The 24,468-nt window shown below is 44.5% G+C and overlaps 1 protein-coding gene across 1 annotated transcript in view; it reads left to right on the top strand.

Annotated features, from left to right (window-relative positions):
* The first annotated feature begins 2,932 nt into the window (after nt 1–2,932).
* Nucleotides 2,933–24,468, top strand: part of CEP85L (centrosomal protein 85L) — a 270,268-nt gene continuing 248,732 nt past the window's right edge. The window contains exon 1 of the mRNA XM_073337154.2: nt 2,933–3,695. Coding sequence (XP_073193255.1) covers nt 3,683–3,695 — 13 coding nt within the window. The 5' untranslated portion in view covers nt 2,933–3,682. The remainder of the gene's footprint in view (nt 3,696–24,468) is intronic.

Raw genomic sequence — 24,468 nt, 5'->3', positions numbered from 1 at the left:
ACCCAGTTCCTTCAGCCTTTGTTCATAGGGCTTGCATTCCTGCCTTTGATCATCTTTGTCACTTGCCTCTGGATCCTTTCCAGTTTCTCCACATCCTTTCTACACACTGGTGACCAAAACTGGACACAGTCCTATAGCTGAGGCCTAATCAGCGCTGAGTAGAGTGGTACTTGCACGTTATGCCTCTGTTCTTGCAACCAAAAATTGCATTTGCTTTTTTTTGCAACAGTATCACCTTTCTGACTTATACTGAGGTTGTGATTCACCACAATTCCCAGATCCTGCTGCCAAACCAGTTTATTTGTGCATTGGGAAGAAAAACAGAAGTGTAGCACCTTACATTTTGTCTTTGTTGAATTTCATTGTGTTGTGTCTAGATCAGTTCTCCAATTTATCAAGATCCCTCTGAATTTTAGCTCAAGCCTCCAAAGTGTTGGTAACCCCTCCCCTCCGCTTTGTGTCATCTGTAAATTTGATCAGTATGCTCTCTATTCCTACATCCAGGTCCTTATTAAAGACCTGATTAAACAACACTGGACCCAGAACAGATCCCTGTGGAACCCCACTTGAGACCGCCCTCCAATCTGATAGTTATTCTTTGTTTGTGGTTGTTGAAGTCTAGATACATTATGTCCACTGCATTCCCCTATGCACCAAACCAGTTACTCTGTCAAAGAAGGGAGCTGGTTTGGCATGATTTGTTCTTGGTAAATCCAGGCTGGTTGCGAGTGATCACCCCTTCATTCTCAAGGTACTCACAAATTGAATGTTTTATACATTGTTCTAGTAGCTTCCCAGGTATCAAAGGGTCTCCTTCGATGTCTGGGACCTGTTACAGTGCTGTTTGAACTGGTCTGTTAAAGCACACCATGACACCTTTGTATGCACTAGCAAGGTCTACATAGCCCAATTAATGCACAACACGTCAATGCACTTTAAAAATCCCACCCTCGTAATGCACATTGCTGCACAGTGTAGACAAGCCCTTAGAGGTCTGCTTTGAGAATTCTAGCACCTAGCATCTGGACCCCGTTCTTCCCACCTTCTCCTGTTCAGTTGATACACATGCAGTGAGATTGATTGGAAAGTGGTGATGGGGGGTGAGGAGGAGGGACTTGCATGACAAGGAAATAGAATAATGCAGGCAAAGGAATTAGAGAGCAAAAGGCAAGGTAAGAAAGAAATGGGGCTGGAGATGGAGAAGCTGCAAGAGAACAGAAAGAAGAGAGACCCTAAAATACTGTAATAAGTAAAAGGGGACTGAAGGCAGGGAAAGGGAAAAGAAAGACAGATGCAACCAAGACACAGTAAGTTATGTTCTAAAATACATATTTATTAGAAACCTGGTTGAGCATGTTCCAGTTAAACAGAGGAAAAACAGAAATAAAGAATGGAAAACATAAAAGAGCAACTTGAGGGAAACCAGAGAAAGTAGAACTTGAGAGAAATTTTTTTTTTAAATTAACACTTGGTCAGTTTTAGAAAGGCAGCACGCTGACTGTTCTGGGAACTTTCATTCCACTGAAATCATCTAGTAATCACCTCTCTGTTCTTTCTAAGGCTATGCCTACCCTGCACTTTTTCATTAAAACTTTTGTTGCTTGGGGCGTGAAAAAGACACGCCCCCCCCCCCACACCCGAACAACAAAAGTTTTAATGCCGTAAAGCGCCAGTGTGGAGAGCACTTTGGTGGTGGGGGATGCTCTTCCGGCGACAAAGCTACGGCCCCTTGTGCAGGGTGGTTTTATTTTGTCGCCAGGACCATGCACCTTACAATGGCATGGCTGCAGCAGCACAGCTGCACCGTTGTAAGGTGCGCAGTGTAGACGTAGCCTCAGTCTGCCTCATTCAATGAGAAGCTCTCCACCTCAGCTCCAGCTCCATTGTTTGTGCCTCAGTCCTGGTCAGACAGAACTACTTCCTTCTATTTGTGCACCCTATGAGCCAACACCCCAGCAGATTTTGTCCATACACCTAATGACAGCGGGAGGTGGGAGCCACTAACTGAACTGGCAGGTACATCACAAAGTGGCTGTCAAGCTGCACAGAAGCCAGCATGGCAGGTGCACTAGGTGGTGTTGAGAGTTCTGTGGGCCCTCAAACTCATTTCTCACTGTGGGAGCCTCTCAAATCCTCAGACCACCTCTGATCACAATGGGGAGTATTGGTATCACTCAGTGGGGAGAAATAAGAAACACTTGAGTGCTGTTTCACTGAAAGTAGGTAAAATGACTTCCATCTGTGATGCTCCAAGTTCTTTTACTTGTATTATATCACAGAGCACCGCCAATTAGCTTTAGTTCCTCCTAAAGTTCCTTTTTTTATTTGCTTCTTCAGTGTGGTTCTGTTCTGAAACATGACTGTAAATAGGGCCTCAGTTTGATAAGTAGAAATTTCTCTAACCATACTGGTCTTGCAAATGCAGCCTTGCATATGAAAGGGAATCTGTTCTTTCTGGCTTGTGCATTATCCCCAGGCCAGTAAGAGAGATTCTTCAGGCTAGTTTGTCCTCAATTAAACTTGTGTAACCTGTGTCTCCTAGTTCTGCCCTCTTTTACATCTGTGCCCACACCAAGATTGTGCAGGTGTCACAGGGGATGGGGGGAATTTGGCCCTGCACTTTGAATTTAGTAGTTAATGTTTCATTCACTTGTATGCATATTTCATGGCTGTGCTGCTAGAATGCATATGCCTTATCTGTCCAGCCATCTGACTGGATGCTAGCAGAGTTTGACAAAAATGTAGCTTTGAAAAATAATAAATCTTGATGAGGGAATCCAATGATTGAAGCATGCCACACTGCCTGTGCTTTATGCTGCTGTCTGAACCGTTCCATGGGATCACAGCCCTAGATACATATTTCTTTATGCTGGATATTATTGTAGATTATACGGGCCTGTAGGTTCAGGTGCCAAAACAGAGGGAAGGGTGCATCTCCTTATCAAGAGCTGTTGGAGGCTAGTACACTTCCTAGCAGGAGGACTGCCCTAACTTGTGTCCCTGTTGCAGTGGGTAATTTCAGGGGCACAGAGTCATTGGGATGCAAGTCTACCCCAGGCACACACCCCTCCTTCATACCATCTGCCTTCCCCTTCCACTGGCCTGGCCATACTCCCTGTGCCCAGGGCTGCTGTTGAGAGAGCTCTGCACCTGCTGTAGGGCCCTCTCAACAGGGATAATCAATTTGGGGGCATACACCAGCCCTACAGCCCTTTCCACCAGACTATATATATCAGAGAACCGTGATTAATCTGGCCCTATATAAACAGCAAATAGTAAAAGGCTAGTAGTGCCTTTAAAAGCCTAAAGATAGCTGCTACCATGAATGTGGACGTTTTCCATTAAAATGGATAATAAATAACAGCGCATCTATGATGTGAGTCTCAAAGATCCTTAAAAAAGGTGAATATAGTTATCCTGAGTAGATAGCTGTCATGAGCAGTACAGGCTTTCCACAGATAGGTCTCATACAAGACTCAGAACAAGTAACTTTTCTCTGCATTCTGTCAGTTTTAGATTTGCATGTAAATTCTGTCACCCAGGAGGGTGACTGTCAGACTGTGACTTAACACCCCAAGGCTGACTCCCTCTGCAAATTGCAATAGGTGGTTTGTGCTACATTCTATAAGCTTACCCATGACCACCACAATTTCCTGTTACAATAATTTGAACAGAGGAAGTTATGCAGAAAACAAGTAAGTTTGCTGTCTTAATTTCTGTGTATTTGATTAAGAATTTTTTCTTAATTAATGATGCTTGTTACAGTTTATACGGAGTGCTCCCTAAACTGCAGTATGGTTTGGAGGGGGAAGGGGGCTTGTGAATCAGACAAATACGCAAGCTAATTTCAGAAGCATTATAGTCTTCTCAGCATGTTGCTCACGAGCAGCTGTATAAGGTTCCAGGAGACTCTTTCATTTACAGTGCTGAAACTGAGGAAAGTAGCTTAAATATTCAGCTGCGAGATATTACTGCAGCTGGGATTTCTGATAAGCAAACTGAGCCTTTTGCCATTAGAAAATCTACTGTACAATTGCCAGTGTTCCTTAAAGGCAGTAACAAAAAAGCAATTCCACGTGATCCAAGCCAGAATGTTTTAAAAGTGACAGTTATTTATATCTTTTGTTGACCTCTTTATATACTACTGGGGTGCAACCTGGAGACCGCTCTTAATGTTCATAAAACAAGTCATTCAATATAACGGATATCTGTACCTTTTTGCTAATAGTCATGGTTTCCTGCCTGTGTAAGAGGAAATGGGGTGGAGGGGAAAAGCTAGCAAGTCCTCCATCTGACTCTCAGATAACCTGTTCAGAACGCACATGCGTTCTGGTGCTGTTCATAAGAGACGTTCTTGGTATGTCTGTTTATCTGTCTCCTTTGCCACTGCAGCTACTGCACTGCAGTTAGAAGCTTAAATCCTCATTGCATATATAACTTTAGTTCCCAAACAAGAGGCCAAACTAGAGAGAGAATATTAGCTGCTGTATTTTTTCTGGACACACAATGCCTTTGTGAGGCATGTTGTGGGAAAATTTGGGTTGCTATGCAGTTGTTTTGCTGGTAATATGGGAACTGAGCCAAGCTAGAGCAAGACACGAAGACTGTTCTTATTAGTCCACGTAACAGAAATCCTCAGCAGTTATTTTGCTCTCTTAAGTTTTCCTTTATGTCTGTGCATTTCAGAAAACTGCAGCTCCCTGCTAGCTGTGTCGATGCTGCTGTTTGGGCCCGACAGGCCTTCTCAGAGAACTGCTGCTACATGCATTTCAGGCAAAATCATAGTCAGAGTTTTAGGCCAGAAGGGATCACTAGATCATCTAGTCTGATTTCCTGTACATCACAGGACACCAAAACCCCCCTGCACCTGTACACTAAACCCAACACCTGAAATTAGACCAAAGCATTACAGCCCCTAAGAGATTAAACTATTATGCACCATAGGCAGAGAATAGGAAGGACTGAGGTGCCCCAGTGCTCAGGACCCCGCAATACCAGGGAAATCCTGAGGTCTTTACTCAGTTTAATTCTATCTTACTCAGACAAAACTTCCACTGGCATCAATGGATATGAATGGTTTTAGAAAATGAAAACCAAGTAATGAACTAAAAATGTAGCAAATACTAAAGTTAGGGGTAAAAAAATTCTTGCTTAGGTCAGAGCAGAAAGGAAGGTAGAAAACAAATATTTATTAATATTAGTGCCATTTGCACTCACTTTGTCTTTATCTTCACTTCGTATACCCATTCAGCTAACTCAGCTTAAGATCAAACAGACTAGAACTGCTCTGAATGCCCACCATATACTAAATATACTAATTTAAATAATCTTTAGCTGCATATGTAATGCTATGCAAAGGCCAAAGGAGACTCCTGGTAGTTTGTGTGATGACCTGCAAGCCCCTGAGTCTTGTAGAGGCAGCCTTGCTAATTGGAACTAATTTCAATTTCTGAGAGAACATAGAGGATAGGGTATAGCCATTGGGTAATAAACTACTGCATTTCAGTAAAGAGAGGGAATCTTAAGCACTTTAGTCATAGAATTAGAGATGCAACTCCAGCTGACAGTAAGATAGAGAGCAGCAGCACCCTGGAAGAGTCTCCAAATACTGCAAAGACACCCCAAAGTTGTATAGAAATAGGATATTTTTAGCACCATTACTCAGCTTTTAAAGATTCTCTATTGTCCCCTTTGAGCCTGGGGAATATTTGTCACAAAAAACACCTTTACAATTGCCATTACTTGTCACCCTTATTGGCAGTGTCTAAGGACTGACTGGGCATGGAAAATGGACTAAGGGTATGTCAACATTGCAATTAAAAAACAGCAGCTGGCCCATGCCACCTGACTGAGTCTCGGGCTAAGGGGCTGTTTAATTGCAGTATAACAGTTCAGGCTCAGGCAGCTGCCTGAAGTCTGGGACCTTCCCACCTCACAAGATCTCTGCAAACCCAAGTCAGCTAGCATGGGCCAGCCATGGGTTTTTATTTGCAGTGTAGACATACCCTAAGAGGTAGTCGGCCTGAAGTGTGGGGTAGATTTCACTCCCACTACACTTACTGTACATGTTCTTTGGATAAATCAATGTTTTTTGACTTCCAGAACTATCAACCAGGCTCCTTTTACATACATTACATTCACACTTCTTTCTTGTCAGTGGCGGATTTAGAGTTAGTGGGGTCCTGTGCTCCGCTTCACTTTTGATCCCTCCCCCCCACCCCCACCCGGGGACCCAAACAAGAAAAAGAGCATTCTCTCTTTTCTTTTTTTCTTCATCCTCCTCCTATTTTATAAGTAATAGGAAGTCAATGAAAATAAAGTGAGGCACCTTGATTGTTTTTGTAGTCTAACTTTTTTTCCACAGACCACTTGAAAATTGCTAAGGGTCGAGGCAGACCACTTAATGATCTTTCCAAATATTGTTTGTACCGTTAGCGAACTATTGTAAAGTGCTTTGGATAAGAGCGCTTTATAAAAAAACATTGGGGTGCGGGATCTGGCCAGGAGTTAGGATGTGGGAGGAGACTCAGGGCTGGGGCAGAGAGTTGGGGTGCAGAGTGCTTATCTGCGGCAGCTTCTGTTTGATGCGAGGGGTGCAGGTGGGGATGGGGGGTGGTGCAGGAGCTTCTGTTTGGCGCTCAGGGCAGCGGTGGGGATGGGGGGTGGCAGGAGTCAGGGTAGGGGTGGGGGGCCTGGGTTGGGGGGGTGCAGAGTCAGGGGGTTGGGGGTGCATGGGGGGTGCATGAATCAGGGCTGGGAGTTGTGGGGGGTGCAGGAGTGAGGGCATGGGGTGGACCGGGTATGGGGGGGCACCCCAACCGCCTACCCTGAGCGGCTCAGGGCAGTGTATAGAGGATGGGAAGCTCTGGGCTGGGGCCATCCCAGTCGCGGCCGCTGGGTTATCTTACCTGGCTGGCTGGTGGGTGCATCCCTGCCCTGCCGCTGCTCCTGTTCGCTGCCAAAGGGAGCTGCAGCGGCGGCAGCAGCTCATGAGAGGTGAGACCCCCTGGCCTGCCGCTCCCTTCCCCTGGCATTTTTCCAGGGGCCACCAGCAGCAGGGCACGCCAGGGACTGCACCTGTGCTGCCCGGTGTCCAGAGGAGCAGGGCAGGCATGGACAGACGCCCCACCAGGGAAAGGCGCGTGCCTCCCCTACAGCGCACCCCCCAGCCAGCCCCTCACCTGGCTGCCTGCTGTGGCATGCGGGGCCGACAGCGCCAGCCTGCGGGAAGAGTCCTGGAAGCCAGCAGGAGCTTAGCTCACCGGCTGGGAGAGAGCACGGCTCTTAAACGGCTCCCTCCCTGCTCTCCCTCACAGCTTCTGCCCCTGCAGCCATCCCCCCCGCAGGTGGTGCTGGGCTGCCCGGCCCTGGGGCCCATGCCAGGGCACTGTATGTTTCGTTGTAAATCCGCCTCTGCTTCTTGTTTTAATATCTGAGTTGTCTTGCTGATTAGCTGTACTTCCTTTCACAGGAGCAGGGATAAAGAGCACGCTTTTAATTAGCACTGTTTTAGCTTTAGTTAAGGTTTTACTTGAATATTGCCACCCCCCACTTTGGGAAAATGAGTCTTAATTTCACCCTGAGGGTTATCCCATTTCTGTTAGACTGTGCTGTACAAGAAAAACTGCACATACAAAATTGTATAATAGCTGCATTCCTGAATAATAAATATGGCTTTTCACAGAGCCAAGTATGCTTATATGTCTCTCCATTGCACTCATTTAACTTACAAAGCACACAAACATTTTGATAGCGCATAATAAATTAGGATTTGACTTTACATAGTGTGCAGTGATTACAGAGCAAAACATGGCAATGATTTTTATACTCAATAATACCACATGAACACGTTTGTACATTTATTTTATTTGTATTTCTTATGATTTACTGCATCTTAGACTCAAGGGGCTAGATTCTGTGTTGCACTGCCTGGCTGGCACAGGTGGACACAAGGGTCAAAGGTGGTTTTGCACCATTTGGATTATGGAGTGTACCCCAGCTAGACAGCCCTACAGCTATTGAATGCATGTCCTTCAACCTGTCTGTGATATGTATCCTCGCACATGCCCCACGTATATGAAACTCCTTTAGAGCCCCTATATGCTGACATAGCAGTGTGTGGAGTCCAAGCTACAGCCAAAATCTGGCCTCTAATTGGCCCCATGTCAAATTTTACATGATTAATTTACTTAGCTGGCTGTACATTACCACTGATACATATCATTGTAACAATATTGCCAGCTCCAAAGGTTCAAAAATCACAAGTCAGACCCCCAAAATCGTGAGATTTTTTTAAAAAAAGGATGATAGTGTGGTTTTGGTTTGTCTTTTTATTTTTGATCTTCCCCCAGCCCACCCCAGTGTGGGTGTGTAACGGGTGTTACCCACTCTCCCAAATTTATTAAGGTGGTTTCTGGCCCCGTTGCAGGAGCTCTCACTCCCACATCTGCCAGTCCCCTGCCCACGAATTCATTCTGCCCCCAGCTCCCCATCAACTCTGCATTCATATCTTCCAATCCCACCCCCAGCCTGAGCTCTGCTCCTCCTGCAGCTCATGGGATCCTCTCCTCCCACTTCCCAGGCGGGGTGCTGCAAGGAGGGGAGTGGAGGTGCTGTTCCATCCCTGTTGCTCACAGGAAGGGATGGGAGAGGAGGCAGCAAAGCTGCCCTGAGATGTTGGACTCTTTAGCTCTGTCCAAGGTGGGGGGTGAGAATGGTGTTGGCTCCTCAGGAGATGGCGGAGAGCTCCGCCTGCTTCTCACAGCAGCTCTAATTGGCTTCTCTTCCATAGGTGGTGGGACAGTGCGGGAAGGCAATCAGAGGAGTTTTTCTCCCAGTCAGAGCTTATATTCTTCTTGCGCCATTGCCAGACTGGCTCCAGCCCCAGCTGAACTCTCAAATAAATTGTGAGTTGGCAACACTATAATAGAATTGACAAGAACAATAGCCCTCCCTCCATGCTACTGCGTTCTTAGCTAGCATCTCCTAAGATGGTCAAGGTAAAAGATAACCTTCTGCACACATGGCAAAACCTAACAAATCCAGCCTGTGACTAGGGCCAAGCAAGTTTCAAAGCCAAGAGCCCACAGAGAGAGCACCTTGCAGGCATCCCCTCCCTTTTAAAGAGAGGGGGCTCCAGCTTGACAGCTTTCCTGATCACAACCATGGCTGTGTGGTGGGAGAAAGTAGTGTCTCAGGTGGCCTCTAAATGTAAACCAGGCACTAGAGTTGAAAGGAACAAGCAGCTGGGTTTCATTTCTGCAGCAGGAGGCTGGAATGGACCTAAACATCCCCTGGCACATGCCTAAACACACTCTTTATGTTTGTCAGCCAGCTATGCACCAATGATGCTGTGGTGGTTTCAGGTTATATTTGGAGGAGGGAAAGGGAGAAAAAATTGCTTTTCAGGCCCACCTAAAAATGCTAGGACCAGCTCTGCTTGTTAAAATGTTTAGCCTTTTCTGAGGCTGGAACTGAAGCTGTTGCTAACACAGCCAGGCAACTGTCAGCCCATGGATGCCCCTGCTCTTGCTACGGCAGCTGTTATGAGGGGAACTCCTTTCCAGTGTCCCTCACCACTACCTCCAGTAGTGTACTGGGGATGCACTACATAATTCCTGCATCACCCTGCTAGCTGCTCCACTTAGTGGGAGTTCCTGCTAGAAGCTGTGTTCCCTGGCCCAGCCAAGAGTTTGGGAGGGGTTAGAGCCTGATACAGCCAAATCCTCTATATGAGCCTGGGGAGACCTGCTCCCTAACCCACCATCTAGGACAGTCCTCCAGCAATCAGGGGAGACCCACCCATCTGAAGAACCAATCCAGCCACCTAACCACATGACCAGAGTGGACCCATCCACTCTATGAATCATAGATGTAATCTGATGAGGTTCAACAGGGACAAGTGCAGAGTCCTGCACTTAGGATGGAAGAATCCCATGCACTGCTACAGACTAGGGACCGAATGGCTCGGCAGCAGTTCGGCAGAAAAGGACCAAGGGGTTACAGTGGACGAGAAGCTGGATATGAGTCAACAGTGTGCCCTTGTTGCCAAGAAGGCCAATGGCATTTTGGGATGTATATGTAGGGGGATTGCCAGCAGATCAAGGGATGTGATCATTCTCCTCTATTCAACATTGGTGAGGCCTCATCTGGAGTACTGTGTCCAGTTTTGGGCCCCACACTACAAGAAGGATGTGGAAAAATTGGAAAGAGTCCAGCGGAGGGCAACAAAAATGATTAGGGGACTGGAACACATGACTCATGAGGAGAGGCTGAGGAAACTGGGATTGTTTAGTCTGCAGAAGAGAAGAATGAGGGGGGATTTGATAGCTGCTTTCAACTACCTGAGAGGTGGTTCCAAAGAGGATGGCTCTGGACTGTTCTCAGTGGTAGCAGATGACAGAACAAGGAGCAATGGTCTCAAGTTGCAGGGGGGAAGGTTTAGGCTGGATATTAGGGAAAACTTTTTCACTAGGAGGGTGGTGAAACACTGGAATGCGTTATGTAGGGAGGTGGTGGAATCTCCTTCCTTAGATATTTTTAAGGTCAGGCTTGGCAAAGCCCTGACTGGGATGATTTAGTTGGGGATTGGTCCTGCTTTGAGCAGGGGGTTGGACTAGATGACCTCCTGAGGTCCCTTCCAACCCTGATATTCTATGATTCATCCCCATCTCCACCCACACCAACCACCACATAGCCAGAGGAGTGATCTACTTGCCACTATCACTGTTGCTGTGAGAAAAAATTGTCAGATAGGGTACCTGCCTGGGGAATGAGATCATGTTGGTCAAGAGTTATTGGCTAAGGGTAGAGGATGAGGGGGAAGTATTGAATGATTTTTAGCAGATAAAGAGTAGAGAACGAATGGCTTTGAGGGGAGAAATCGTTTGATTTATTTTGGTTATTTAAAAGAAAGCAAAGACTGGGATAAATGGACTCTGTTTTTGAAGGGAACATGTAGTGGAAGGCAAAATTTTTACTCACAAATATCACATATATTGTTGACTGATGGAAAAAAAATTGGGGGAGCTTCTTGTTAAAATTTTGGCACCACATCACTATCCATGTGGTAAGAATTATGTGCACAGTTGCCAGTGATATAACTGGGAATTGCAGCAGAAGTGCATTCATTAAGAAAAGACAGATACATCTCTCATTGCTTTCATAATTTGCTAATATTTGCAGCAGCTGCTCTCCACAGAGTTCTAGAATCTTCCAAGTGAGCATTAAACCTTTAAGAAAATATCCCTAAGTATTGTTCTGCCTATAATTTTAACTTGATGTTCATGTGCCACGTGTTGTGAGGAACGAGGATACAGAGCACTGCATGGTGACTATTTTAAATGTTATTAGCCTTCACACAGCATAAAATGACTCTGACGAAGTCACTGAGAGATTGTTAAAAGCTTGTCAATATGGTATCCATACAAAATATTGATGGAGAATCACATTTTGCAGTGAAATCCACCAGGGAGAAAAGCTACACGTTGCAAAGAATTCAGTAAAAGTGCTGGCAGTAAATTGACATAATTATCTACATTTAAGCTTTTTTCCCTTTTCCCCCCTTCTTTCATTTAAGTCAAAAAATTACACATTCAACTAACTCATAGTTATAATTGTTGTCTTGGAGTCTGCTTCAAACCAAGGATTAGGCCCTTCCCCTCCCCATCCACATGTATGTGTACGCAATCCTATTTTTTGCCAAATCTGTTATCTCAGTCATCTGAGATAACAAAAGTAGCTACCCATAGAAAGTGGTATGCAGGGGGTGCAGGTGGGGATGGGGGGTGGTGGAGTTATTTTGATTTAGGGTGTTAGGCAATAGTAGAAATAACAGAGAAACCACTGTTGAAGGGGAGTGGAGACATTTTGTAAAGCTGGGGATGGGATTTTTATTGCCTTCTCACTGCTCCAGTTGTAGAAATGTTTTTATAATGTTCCCCATTCCTTCAAAACAGCAAATTATAACGTAAGATCAAGAGATAGTCAAATAAGCTGATTGGCTACTGTAAAGGCTTGTACATGCCAATTGTGGCTACATAATGCAGAAGAAAATCCATATGCTTTTTTTGGTTCCACTTTCAGTTTGTAATAGCAATAACCACCACCGTTCAGGCCATTTCCTGAGGATTCAATGGTTGGCTGGAGTTAATATTCCTCACCTGGCCTTTGCTCCCAACCAGTTATTAATCTTCAGGAAATACCCTCCACCTCAATCATTATGATAATATAAAGGTCTGTAAAATCAAGAATGGCCTGGAGAAAGTGAATAGGAAGCTGTTATTTATCCCTTCACATAACACAAGAACCAAGGGTCACACAATGAAATGAATAGGCAGCAGATTTAAAACTAGTATAAGGAAGTACTTCTTCACAAAGTCAACCTATGGAACTCATTGCCAGGGGATGTTAAGGCCAAAAGTATAACTGGGTCCAAAAAAGAATTAGAGAAGTGCATGGAGGATAGGTCCATCAATAGCTGTTAACCAAGATGGACAGAGACACAGCCCCATGCTCTGGGTGTCCCTAAACCTCTGACCAGAAGCTGGAAGTGGATAGATGACTTGATAATTGGTCCTTCCCTCTGAAGGATCTGGCACTGATCACTGTCAGAAAATGGGATAATGGGCTATGTAAACTATTGGTCTGACCCAGTATGGCCATTCTTATGTTATTACCTAAATAATCTTCGTGCAGATCAGTACACATGGTATTCCGATGTGAATAATACAGCATGGGCGATAGATGGGGTGCGGCAATGTAAATGGGGAGGTGGCATTGAAGGGGAGGCCTGGGAGTCAGAAGACAGGAAATGAAGGGCTCATGAAACTACGGCACAGTCTCTGCTGGAAGGGGCAACATGTGCGCAGTACCTGGAGCTCAGACACATGAGGAGGTATGTACCCTGGAGTTTACAAAGTAACAGGGCGGGGTCTCCTCCCCCTCTAGGGACAAAGGGGCTGAACCTAACATGGGTCTGATTGCCCTGCAGAGGGCATGCAGTGATATCCTAGGATGAAGAGTTGGAGACAGATATCTGGACACTGGGATGCCCAGAAGAGCAGTGACCTCACAGCACTGAGACCTCAGTCCTGCCAGCTCATCCACTGGGGCTCTGAATGGACACAGGGGTCAGCATGCCCTGTAAGACCAGAGCCTAGTTTTCTAGTATTGTAGTATCCATCATTGTATTCCTCATTTCAAGGTGTGTTGTACCTCATGTTGAGGGTCACTGGCCCTCATTTCAGAGTGATGGGATTGAGAGGTGTATGGTTAAATATGGCATTTCCTAACTTCAGAATGCTTGACCTAAATAATGTTCTTAGTATATTTATATTGTGATAGACCCAGGCCAGTTGGGTACAGCAGAGTAGTAGAAGGCAGATATACTGGCCACTGGATAAGCAGTTTTCTGTTCCCTGACTGACCAGAGCAGGGGCTGCTCCAGGCTAGGGTGGACACATGACTCCAATTAGCCTGCAAAGAGTCAGGTGAGGCTGTTAAGCTAATGTGGACACCTGACTCTAATTAAGGCCCCTCTGATACTATAAAAGGACTCACTCCAGTCAGGCTGAGGAGAGCCAGGGAGTGGAAGTGGAGCTGAAGGGCTGAGTAATGAAGATACCCTCAAGCTACTGGAAAGGGAGCCCTAAGGTAAGGGTGAAGAAGGTGTTAACAGAGAGAAGCGGGGGAGCTGTGGGTAAGTGGCCCAGGGAAATGTAGCAGTTTTGGCAGTGAAAGGTCAGCTGTCAACAGCTGCTGCTATTAGGGTCCCTGGGGCGGAACCCGTAGTAGAGGGCAGGCCTGGGTTCCCTGCAACCCGCCACTACAGAAACACCTCCTAGGAGAGGAAGACAGGTCCCTGTCAGGACAGGAGGCTAAACTGTTCTGGAATAAGCTCATAAGGACAACAGAGACTGTGGGAGTTCTCTCACCAACCTCCTTGCTGTATTATGATGAAAAGAGCTCAGTAAACTGTACCCTGGCCCCAGAGAGAGAATGGAGGGTCAGTGAGCCTCTGAGGCTAGCATAAACTGCCTGGAAGCACAGGACCCACGGGGATGGGGTCGAAGCTCTGCCACTATATTTATATATAGAGAGAGGAATATAAATTTGCAATTTTGAGATTATAGAAAGGAAAAGCAAAATTCGGTTATCCCCAACTGCCACCTGGTGCCCTTGACAAATGTAAATGAGATGACTACTTGCCTACTTAAAATTCCCTAGTAATTTCCGTTGGATTTCAGTCTTCACTTTGGGTATTAAAACTCTACTGTAGTATTCGGTGCCCTGTGACTATGGCTATTGCATCCAGTTACAGAAGTGACTGTATTGAAAGTGGGATGTGATCCATATACTTTTATGTGTATCATTATTTAGCTCTGTAAAAAGCCTTGAGTCTTTTGAAAGATGCTGTACCCAGTAATAAATTTCACTTCCTGTGCAGGGCCCATAGGGTCAATGTACCTGTATAAGGGTATGTCTACACTATGAAATTAGGTCGATATTATAGAAGTTGATTTTTAGAAATTGATTTTATACAGTCGATTGCATATGTCCACACTAAGCGCATTAAGTTGGAGGAGTGCATCCTCACTATTGTGGCTAGCATCAACTTCCGGAGCGTTGCACTGTGGGTAGCTATCCCACAGTTCCTGCAGTTTCTGACACCCATTGGAATACTGGGTTAAGCTCCCAATGCCTGATGGGGCAAAAACATTATTGCGGGTGGTTTTGGGTACCTCGTCAGTTGCCCCTCCCTCCGTGAAAGCAACAGCAGACCATAGTTTTGCGCCTTTTTTCCGCGCAGACGCCATACAACGGCAAGTGTCCAGCCTGCTCAACTCAGCTCGCCGCCGCTGTTGTGTCCTGGGTGCTGCTGGCAGCAGAAGGTGCAGTAGGACTGCTAATCATCATCATACACTGCTTCTGCTGCAGCTCTGCTCTCATGAATCCACCTCACAGGTCCTCTCGTCCTTCTCTCTATATATCTATTCTTGTGGCATCCGTCATCAACCACTGCTTCCGCTGCAACTCTGCTCTCCTGCAGTCGCCATATCATGACAAGCATGGAGCCCGCTCAGATCACCGCAGCAGTTATGAGCGCTGTAAACACCTTGTGCATTATCCTGCAGTATGTGCAGAATCAGAACCCGCAAAAGCAGGCGAGGCAGTGACAGCAGCGCAGTGATGAGGACATGGACACAGACTTCTCTCAAAGCACGTCAATTTGGACATCCTGGTGGCAATGGGGCAGGGTCATGCCGTGGAATGCTAATTCTGGGCTCAGGAAACAAGCACAGACTGGTGGGACTGCATAGTGTTGCAGGTCTGGGATGATTCCAAGTGGCTGCAAAACTTTCGCATGCATAAGGGCACTTTCATGGAACTTTGTGACTTGCTTTCCCCTGCCCTGAAGCGCAAGAATACTGAGATGAGAGCAGCCCTCACAGTTCACAAGCAAGTGGCAATAGCCCTCTGGAAGCTTGCAATGCCAGACAGCTACTGGTCAGTCGGGAATCAATTTGGAGTGGGCAAATCTAGTGTGGGGGCTGCTGTGATCCAAGTAGCCAACGCAATCACTGAGCTGCCGCTATCAAGGGTAGCGACTCTGGGAAATGTGCAGGTCATAGTGGATGGATTTGCTGCACTGGGATTCCCTAACTGTGATGGGGCCATAGACGGAACCCATATCCCTATCTTGGGACCAGACCACCTTCACCTTGGCAGTCAGTACATAAACCGCAAGGGGTACTTTTCAATGGGCTGCAAGCACTGGTGGATCAGAAGGGATGTTTCACCGACATCAACGTTGGATGGCTGGGAAAGGTACATGATGCTCGCATCTTCAGGAACTCTGGTCTGTTTCAAAAACTGCAGGAAGGGACTTACTTCCCAGACCAGAAAATAACTGTTGGGGATGTTGAAATGCCTATAGTTATCCTTGGGGACCCAGCCTACCCCTTAATGCCATGGCTCATGAAGCCATACACAGCATCCTGGATAGTAGTAAGGAGCAGTTCAACTATAGGCTGAGCAAGTGCAGAATGGTAGTAGAATGTGCATTTGGACATTTAAAAGCGCGCTGGTGCAGTTTACTGACTCGGTTAGACCTCAGCGAAACCAATATTCCCATTGTTATTGCTGCTTGCTGTGTGCTCCACAATCTCTGTGAGTAAGGGGGAGACGTTTATGGCAGGGTGGGAGGTTGAGGCAAATCGCCTAGCCGCTGATTACGCACAGCCAGACGCCAGGGTGATTAGAAGAGCACAGCAGGGCGTGCTGCGCATCAGAGAAGCTTTGAAAACCCGTTTCAAGACTGGTCAGATTATGGTGTGATAATTGTTGTTTGGTTTTTTTTTCTCCTTGATGAAAACCCACTCCCTTGGTTCACTCTACTTCCCTATAAGCCAAAAGCCCTCTCCCCTTCGATCACCGCTTGCAGAGGCAATAAAGTCATTGTTTCAAAATCATGCATTCTTTATTAATACATCACACAAATAAGGGGATAACTGCCAAGGTAACCCGGGAGGAGGGAAGCACCGGGTGGGGTGGTGGATGAGGGAAGGACAAGGCCACACTGCACTTCAAAACTTATTGAATGCCAGCCTTCTGTTGCTTGGGCAGTCCTCTGGGGTGGAGTGGTTGAGTGACCGGAGCCCCCTGCGTTCTTAGGCGTCTGGGTGAAGAAGCCATGGAACTTGGGGAGAAGGGTGGGCAGTTACACAGGGGCTGCAGTGGCGGTCTGTGCTCCTACTGTCTTTCCTGCAGCTCCACCAGACACCAGAGCATATCAATTTGATTCCCCCAGTAGCCTCAGCTTTGCATCCTGCCTTCTCTCATCACGCTGCCGTCACCTCTCATCTTGCTCCCGCCATGTCTCATTTTGCTCGTCTCTCCTCTCCTCACATTCATTTTCTGCTTTCCTGGACTCTGACATTGCTTGCCTTCATGCATTCTGCTGAGTCCTTTCAGTGCGGGTGGACTGCATGAGCACAGAGAACATTTCATCGTGAGTGCTTTTTTTTTTTTTTTTTTCTTTCGCTGCCTTATCTGCGCTAGCCTCTGGGACAGAGATGATGGAGGCAGCATTGAAACATTTACAGCTGCGGGAGGAAAAAAGGGAGAGTAGTATTTAAAAACACATTTTAGAGAATAATGGGTAGACTCTCTTTCATGGTGAACCAAGCTGTTAACATTACAAAGCACATGTGCTTTTGGTACAAGATCACATTCTGCCTCTTATATTGAGGGCCTGCCGGTTTGGTGTGAGATCACACACGCAGGGCTGGGGAACAGAATTCAGCTTGCAGGCAGCCATGATAAGCTAGTCTTTCAGCTTCTTCAACCTTCATAACCTGTGGGAATGGTTTCAAACAGCAGCACCCTCCTTTCCCATACCAAGCACCCGTTGGGTTGGCCATTTAAAAGAAGGGGGTCTGTACTGGCCACAAATGCATCCCAAGTCTTCAGGGAAAATTTAATCATTAAACATGCTTGCTTTTAAACCATGTATTATATTTACAAAGGTACACTTTGTAAAGCCGGAGAGGTGCCTTCTCTGGCTTCATAGTCCGGGAGCCTGCCTTGGGAGGGTATTGGCTCCAGGGTAATAAACAGTTCCTGGCTGTCAGGAAGAATGGTTTCTCCACTTGCCTGCTGTGCGCTGCTCTCCTCCTCCCCAAAATCCTCATGCCTGTTGCATGAAACTCCCCTCTTGCAGGTGTTCACGGACAGAGGTGGGGTAGTAGTAGGGATACCCCCTAGAATTGTATGCAGCTCATCATAGAAGCAGCATGTCTGGGGCTCTGACTCGGAGCGGCCATTTGTCTCTTTGTTTAGTTTTTTTTTTGTTTGTTTTTGGTGGGCTTGCCTGAGCTCCTTAATTTTCACAGGGCACTGCTGCAGGTCCCTGTTGTAGCCTCTGTTCATCATGCCCTTGGAGATTTTTGCAAATATTTTGGCATTTCTTCTTTTGGAACGGAGTTATGATAGCACGGATTTGTCTCCCATGCAGCGATCAGATCCAGTACCTCCCATTCAGTCCATGCTGGAGCTCTTTTGCGATTCTGGGACTGCATGGTCACCTGTGCTGATGAGCTCACCACGCTGGCCAAACAGGAAATGAAATTCAGAAGTTCGCGGGGCTTTTCCTGTGTACCTGGCTAGTGCATCTGAGTTGAAAGTGCTGTCCAGAGCAGTCACAATGGAGCACTCTGGGATAACTCCCGGAGGCCAATGCCACCGAATTGCGTTCATGCTACCCCAAATTCGACCCAACAATGTAAATTTCAGCGCTAATCCCCTTGTCGGGGAGGAGTACAGAAATCAATTTTAAGAACCCTGTAAGTCAACAAAAATGGCTTTGTCATGTGGACGGGTACAGGGTTAAATCAATCTAACGCTGCTAAATTTGACCTAAACTTGTAGTGTAGACCAGAGCTAAGTAGGACTTAAGTGATACATAGGCTTTTTGCAAGACTCTGTATAGGAGTGAATTTCATCCTGTCTGGAAGAATCTTCTCTGATGCTTGTGCCTGCACCAATAGGAGGTGCTAGGCAACCAGGCTGCACACCAGAATGGAGTGGAGGAGGTTGCTTAGCAACAGGAAGCTACAAGTAGATGAGCTCTGTTGTGGGCTGCATGGGCGTTCTGTTCTGAGCTATGCCAGGTGATCCAGAGATGAGAGTCTGAACCATAAAATGTGGGAGTTTCACAACCATAGACACACAAGTAGAATGAAAGAGAATAAAGAGGCTAACAAAAGAATGTGAGTGATTAGCAAAAGAAGACCGGGACCTAGAGAGAGATGACACTGAGGCCTATAAGAGAAACTAAACAGAAAAACCAAGACCAAAGAGAACCATTCCAAAAAAGACACAAAATATGTACTCGAATGGAGGCCTTGCTGGTATGCATATGTGTATTTCAAATTATGCAGTATACCATTTTAAATGTTCTTATATCTGTTCATTAGATACTTTGCTTTAGAAATCAATTTTATTTATATTTGCACAAATAGGTGTTTGTGTGTGCATATTATTATTATTATTTGTATCCCAATAGCACTAACAGGCCCCAACCAAGAATGGGGCTCCATTGGGCTAGGCATCACAGAATAAGATGGTAAGCTCTTCAGAACCGAGACTATCTAAATAGATGAGAGACTTGGATGGTGCTACAATGTACAAGTATACATCCACCTGATTTTGTTGTATGTATCACCTTTCACTAAAATTTTAATTTAGATTTAAGGATGTTCAAATGTATTTCCTGTCAATGCAATCTCTGAAAATCAAGGAAATCCCCAGTTAAGACATTAACATGCAACCAACCTCCATTCACATCTTATCAACTAAATAAAATTATCCTATTTTATGATTTCCTTGAGATTTAGTGATTGCATTGATAGTAAAAACTTTTTACGAACCTTAACTTTATATCAATCAAGCTTTTGTGTCGGACATGTCTTTACTTTTTTTAAAGAATACGTGGGCTAGTACAGGGAGTTGAGTGGGACATGAGTAGAAATGCAGAAAATAGAGCGTGCTAAGCTGGAGAGGGTGGTAGGTGGTGATGATAATAGGAGAGGGCTGGGGTGTTGGTTGTGGACAGCAAGGTCAGTAGAGTATGGCAGGTGCCATGGGAGGAGATGTGGTTTGCAGGTGAGGCTTAGGGGGAACAGGGCTGAGAGAGGGAATGGGACTACTGAAGAATTTACAACAGAAAAAGACCAAAAACTCACAAAGGGGAGGGGAAAGGGCAAAAATAATCCTATCCCATGTGGTTAGGGAGGGTAGCAGAAGTCATTTGGACTATATTCCTCTGAAGGCTAAACAGCAAAGTTATATTTTTTGTTCCTGCAAGATAGTAAAAAGAACAATGGTCTCTGCTGTATTTTACAATCCATCCAAATTCATTGATTTTTGTTTCACAATTTATATTTTTCATGTTCACCAGCATACTAGCTGTGTGCATTCTTTCTTGGGCCATTACTGTAAACATTCTGGACTTCCTTTACTTAACAGCAATGTAATAGTTGAGGCCATTGTGCCTCTATCTTTAATACACTTGCTGGAAACTTTATTCTTCATCACCTTTATGAAGTTTACCATCCAGAATAGTGTCCTTGTCTTTATGGCAACTGCCCTCCATTTTTATACCTTTCTGTTTTGGCTGGGTCATTATCTCAGGCTTTGCTCAGATAAATATTAGTTTAATCCACTTATTCTTGTTAAATCTATCTTACTGAACAGGGATCTGCTGAAAGTTTCTTAATCATCCCTCCGGTTTTTTGTTCGTCTGTCTCTGTGTCAGTCTGAGTGTGTGTGTGTGTATGTGTGTGTATATATATATATATAGCATTTTAATTTTTTGTGTATTTTTTGTCTTACTCATTCACAATCCACATTTTCCAAAGATGGTTGCAAAAGCATTTCCCCAAAAAAGCTTGCATGTGCAAAATCCCACATGTAAAAATCTGCACCAGAAGTGTGTTTCAGATTCCAATATATGTGTGGGTGGGAACCCCAAACTTCACATTTAGCAACATTTCACGGGCGTGAAAATATATTAAACAAATTGATGACCAATTTTGGAGTTAGTGTGGTCTAGTGGATGTGGCCCTAGCATGGGAATCAAGAGACATGGGTTCTGTTCCCGGCTTTACCACTGACCTGCTGTGTGACCTTGGGCAAGTCATTTCACTGACCTTTGTTTCTGTTTGCCTCCTGCTCGTTAGTTTAGAAACCAGTTTAATTAAATTGGCACAGCTCTTGTGTGGACGTTCTTATTTCAGTTCAATAATGCCTTAGGTCAAGTCTTATTAAACTGGAAAGGAATCAAGAGTTACGCCAAAGTAAGTAAATTGGTTTCTAAGATTTAGTTAAATTGATTCCACTTTCTTCTGTGAATAAAGCCTATAGACTTAGCACCCTTGGGTCCCAAGCTTGGCTGAGGCCTATAGGTGGTGGCGTAAACCAAGTATTAAACTAAACTTCATTGACAAATCTTCCATCAGTTTCACCTCACTGTTGCAGATTTCCTTGGCACTGTCAGAGCTAAGGGCTTTACCTTAAACTGCCTGGTGTCAAATAGCCACCCACATAAGCTCATCCTCTACTAATGTCCCAAACTCATGTGGGGAGGAGTGGGTCATGGACAAAATTGCCAAGGCATAAAACAAGATGAAACTAACTAAGGACATAATGGGTAACAAGAACATTTTAAAAAAGGCATTAAAAGCAAGTGGAAGACCAAGGACAGGGTAGGTCCATTTCTCAATGAGAGGGAAAGTCAATAACAGAAAATGTAGAAATGGCCAAAGTATTAAATGCCCTTTTTTTGTTTCAATTTCCACTAGAAAAGCTTAGCAGAAAGCAGATGACTAACATAGTGAACATCTGTGTAAATGGGGTGGGATCTGAGGCTAACATAGGGAAAGAACAAGTTAGATGTCTTCAAGTGGCAGGGTCTGATGAAATACATCCTAGATCAGTGGCTCTCAACCTTTCCAGACTACTGTACCCCTTTCAGGAGTTCGATTTGTCTTGCATACCCCAAGTTTCATCTCACTTATAAACTGCTTGCTTACAAAATCAGACATAAAAATACAAAAGTGGTACAGCACAGTATTACTGAAAAATTGCTTACTTTCTCATTTTTACCATATTATCAATTGAAATATAAATATTGTACTTACATTTCAGTGTATAGTATATAGAGCAGTATAAACAAGCCATTGTATGTATGAAATTTTAGTTTGTACTGACTTTACTAGTACTTTTTATGTAGCCTGTTGTAAAACTAGGCAGATATCTAGATGAGTTGATGTACCCTCTGGAAGACCTCTGTGTGCCCCCAGGGGTACACCTACGCCAGGTTGAGAACCACTGTCCTAGACTAGTTTCAGACTAGCAGCCATGTTAGTCTGTATTCGCAAAAAGAAAAGGAGTACTTGTGGCACCTTGAAAACTAACCAATTTATCTGAGCATAAGCTTTCGTAAGCTACATCCGATGAAGTGAGCTGTAGCTCACGAAAGCTTATGCTCAAATAAATTGGTTAGTCTCTAAGGTGCCACTAGTACTCCTTTTCTTTTTGTCCTAGACTACTTAAGGAACTGGCTGAGGAGATCTCTGAGCCATTAGCAATTTTCTTTGAGAACTCATGGAGGATGGGAGAGATCCCAGAGGACTGGAAAAGGGCAAATATAGCTTCTATCTATAAAAAGGGGAATAAAGACAACCTGTAGAATTATAGACCAGTCAGCTTAACTTTGGTACCTGGAAAGATAATGGAGCAAAAAATCAATAAATCAGTTTTTTAAGCACCTAGAAAATAACAAGGTGATAAGTAACAGCAGGGATTTGCAAAAAAGAAATAATGTTAAACCAACCCAATAACCTTCCTTGACAGGGCAACAAGCCCTGTGGATATCTGAGGAGCAGTAGATGTGATATCTCAACTTTAGTAAAGCTTTTGATACTGTTTCACATGACTCTCATGAGCAAAGTAGGGAACTATAGCCTGGACTAACATACTATAATGTGGGTGCAAAACTGGTTGGAAATCCATACTCAGCGAGTAGTTATCAGTGGATCAAAACTGGAAGGGCATATTGACGGAGGTCCCTAAGGGATCTGCCCTGGGTCCAGTTCTATTCAATATCTTCATAAATGATTTGGATAATGGCAGAGAGAATATGACTATAAAGTTTGCAGATAATACCAAGCTTGGAGAGGCTGTAAGCGTTTTGGAGGACAGGAGTAGTATTCAAAATGATCTTGACAAACTGGAGAAATGGTCTGAAATAAAGAGGATGAATGAAATTCAATAAGGACAAATGCAAAGTACTCCACTGAGGAAGGAATAATCAATTGCACAAATACAAAATGGGAAATGATTGCCTAGGAAGGAGAACTACAGAAAAGGATTTGGGGGTTGTAGTGGATCACAAACTAAATATGAGTCAACAGTGTAATACTGTTACAAAAAGACCAAACATCATTCTGGGATATATTAGCAAGGCTGTTGTAAGCACAATATGAGAAGTAATGCTTCATTTGGAGTACTGTGTCCAGTTGTGGGCACCACACTTTGGGAAATATGTGGACAAATTAGGGAAAGTCTAGAAGACAGCACAAAAATGATTAACGCTCTAGAAAACATGACCTATGATGAAAGATTGGGGAAAAAATTGAATTTGTTTAGTCTGGAGAAGAAAAGACTGAGGGGGACATAGTAGTAACAGTCTTCAAGTATGTAAAAGGTTGTTAATAAAGAGGAGGGTGATAATTTTTCTCCTTATCCACTGAGGACAAGACAAGAAGTAATGGGCTTAATTGCAGCAAAGGAGATTTAGGTTGGACATTAGGAAAAACTTCTTGAATGTAAGGGTAGTTAAGTACTGGAACAAATTACCTAGGGAGGCTGTGGAATCTCCATCATTGGAGGTTTTTAAGAACAGTTAGACAAGTGCCTGTCAGAGACGATCTAGATAAAATTTATTCCTGCCTCAGTGCAGGGGACTGGAGTAGATAATTGATTGAGGTCCCTTCCAGTCTTACATTTCTATGATTTTTTTTTTCTTCTCCCCCATACCCTGTTGTAAAAGCTGCAACTCATTCATGGATACTCAAGTTCTAGTACTTTGATGGTAGGTGTGTACCTTTCCTAAACCCTGCATATTTCTCACAAGGCAAAGAGCTTTTACTTAGGCTTTGCTCAAGGGATCAGGACTTAGACTTTTTCTGAGGGAATATCTGTAGGGTCAGTGGATGAAATGTTGCATGCATCTCTGGCCTGTTAATGGTTTCCCGCTATATATGAATGCCCAGGCCAAACTAAAGAGACAAGGTGCGTGAGGTAATCTCTTTTTATTTGACCAACTTTGGTTGTAGCCATGTCAGTCACAGGGACCGACATGGCTACAACTTCATTGCATAAGGCCAACCTAAACAGTTTAGCAAAAGTAAGTGTTATAGGGAAGGCAGGAAAGTTGCATAGTATTCACTCGCAAAGTTCTATTAACATGATTTTATTTTTTGTCATAGTAAAGGACTAATAGAGCTTGAATTACTTTATTGGATGAATGTTGATGCTATAAAGCTATATCTGATCACCTTATCGTTAATCAAGGGCTACATTTTGAGTGGTTCAGGAAAGGGGCATTTGTTTCAGCTTATCCTCTGCCACAGAAATCTCTATTATTATGATTACAATTACATTGTACATTTATGAATAAGTTAGTTTTGACTGGCTATTTTTTAAAAAAAAAAATCCTTAAATGTCAGCTGTCTAGCAACCTGACTGACAGGAACACATTCTGCGTGGTATCTTTAAGAGGTAATATCAGTGAAATGGAATCTTGTCACAAGATAATGGTCTCCTGCTGATAAATGAATGCTCGGGCATTTATGGAAAATATATGCCAAGGCAAAGCCAAGATGTTTATTTTTGGAGCAGGAG

This window comes from Lepidochelys kempii, chromosome 3 (genome assembly GCF_965140285.1).
Source record: "Lepidochelys kempii isolate rLepKem1 chromosome 3, rLepKem1.hap1, whole genome shotgun sequence".
Classification (NCBI taxonomy): Eukaryota; Metazoa; Chordata; order Testudines; family Cheloniidae; genus Lepidochelys; species Lepidochelys kempii.
The sequence above is the reverse complement of the archived record's forward strand: the minus strand, read 5'-3'. Positions and strand labels throughout refer to the sequence as shown.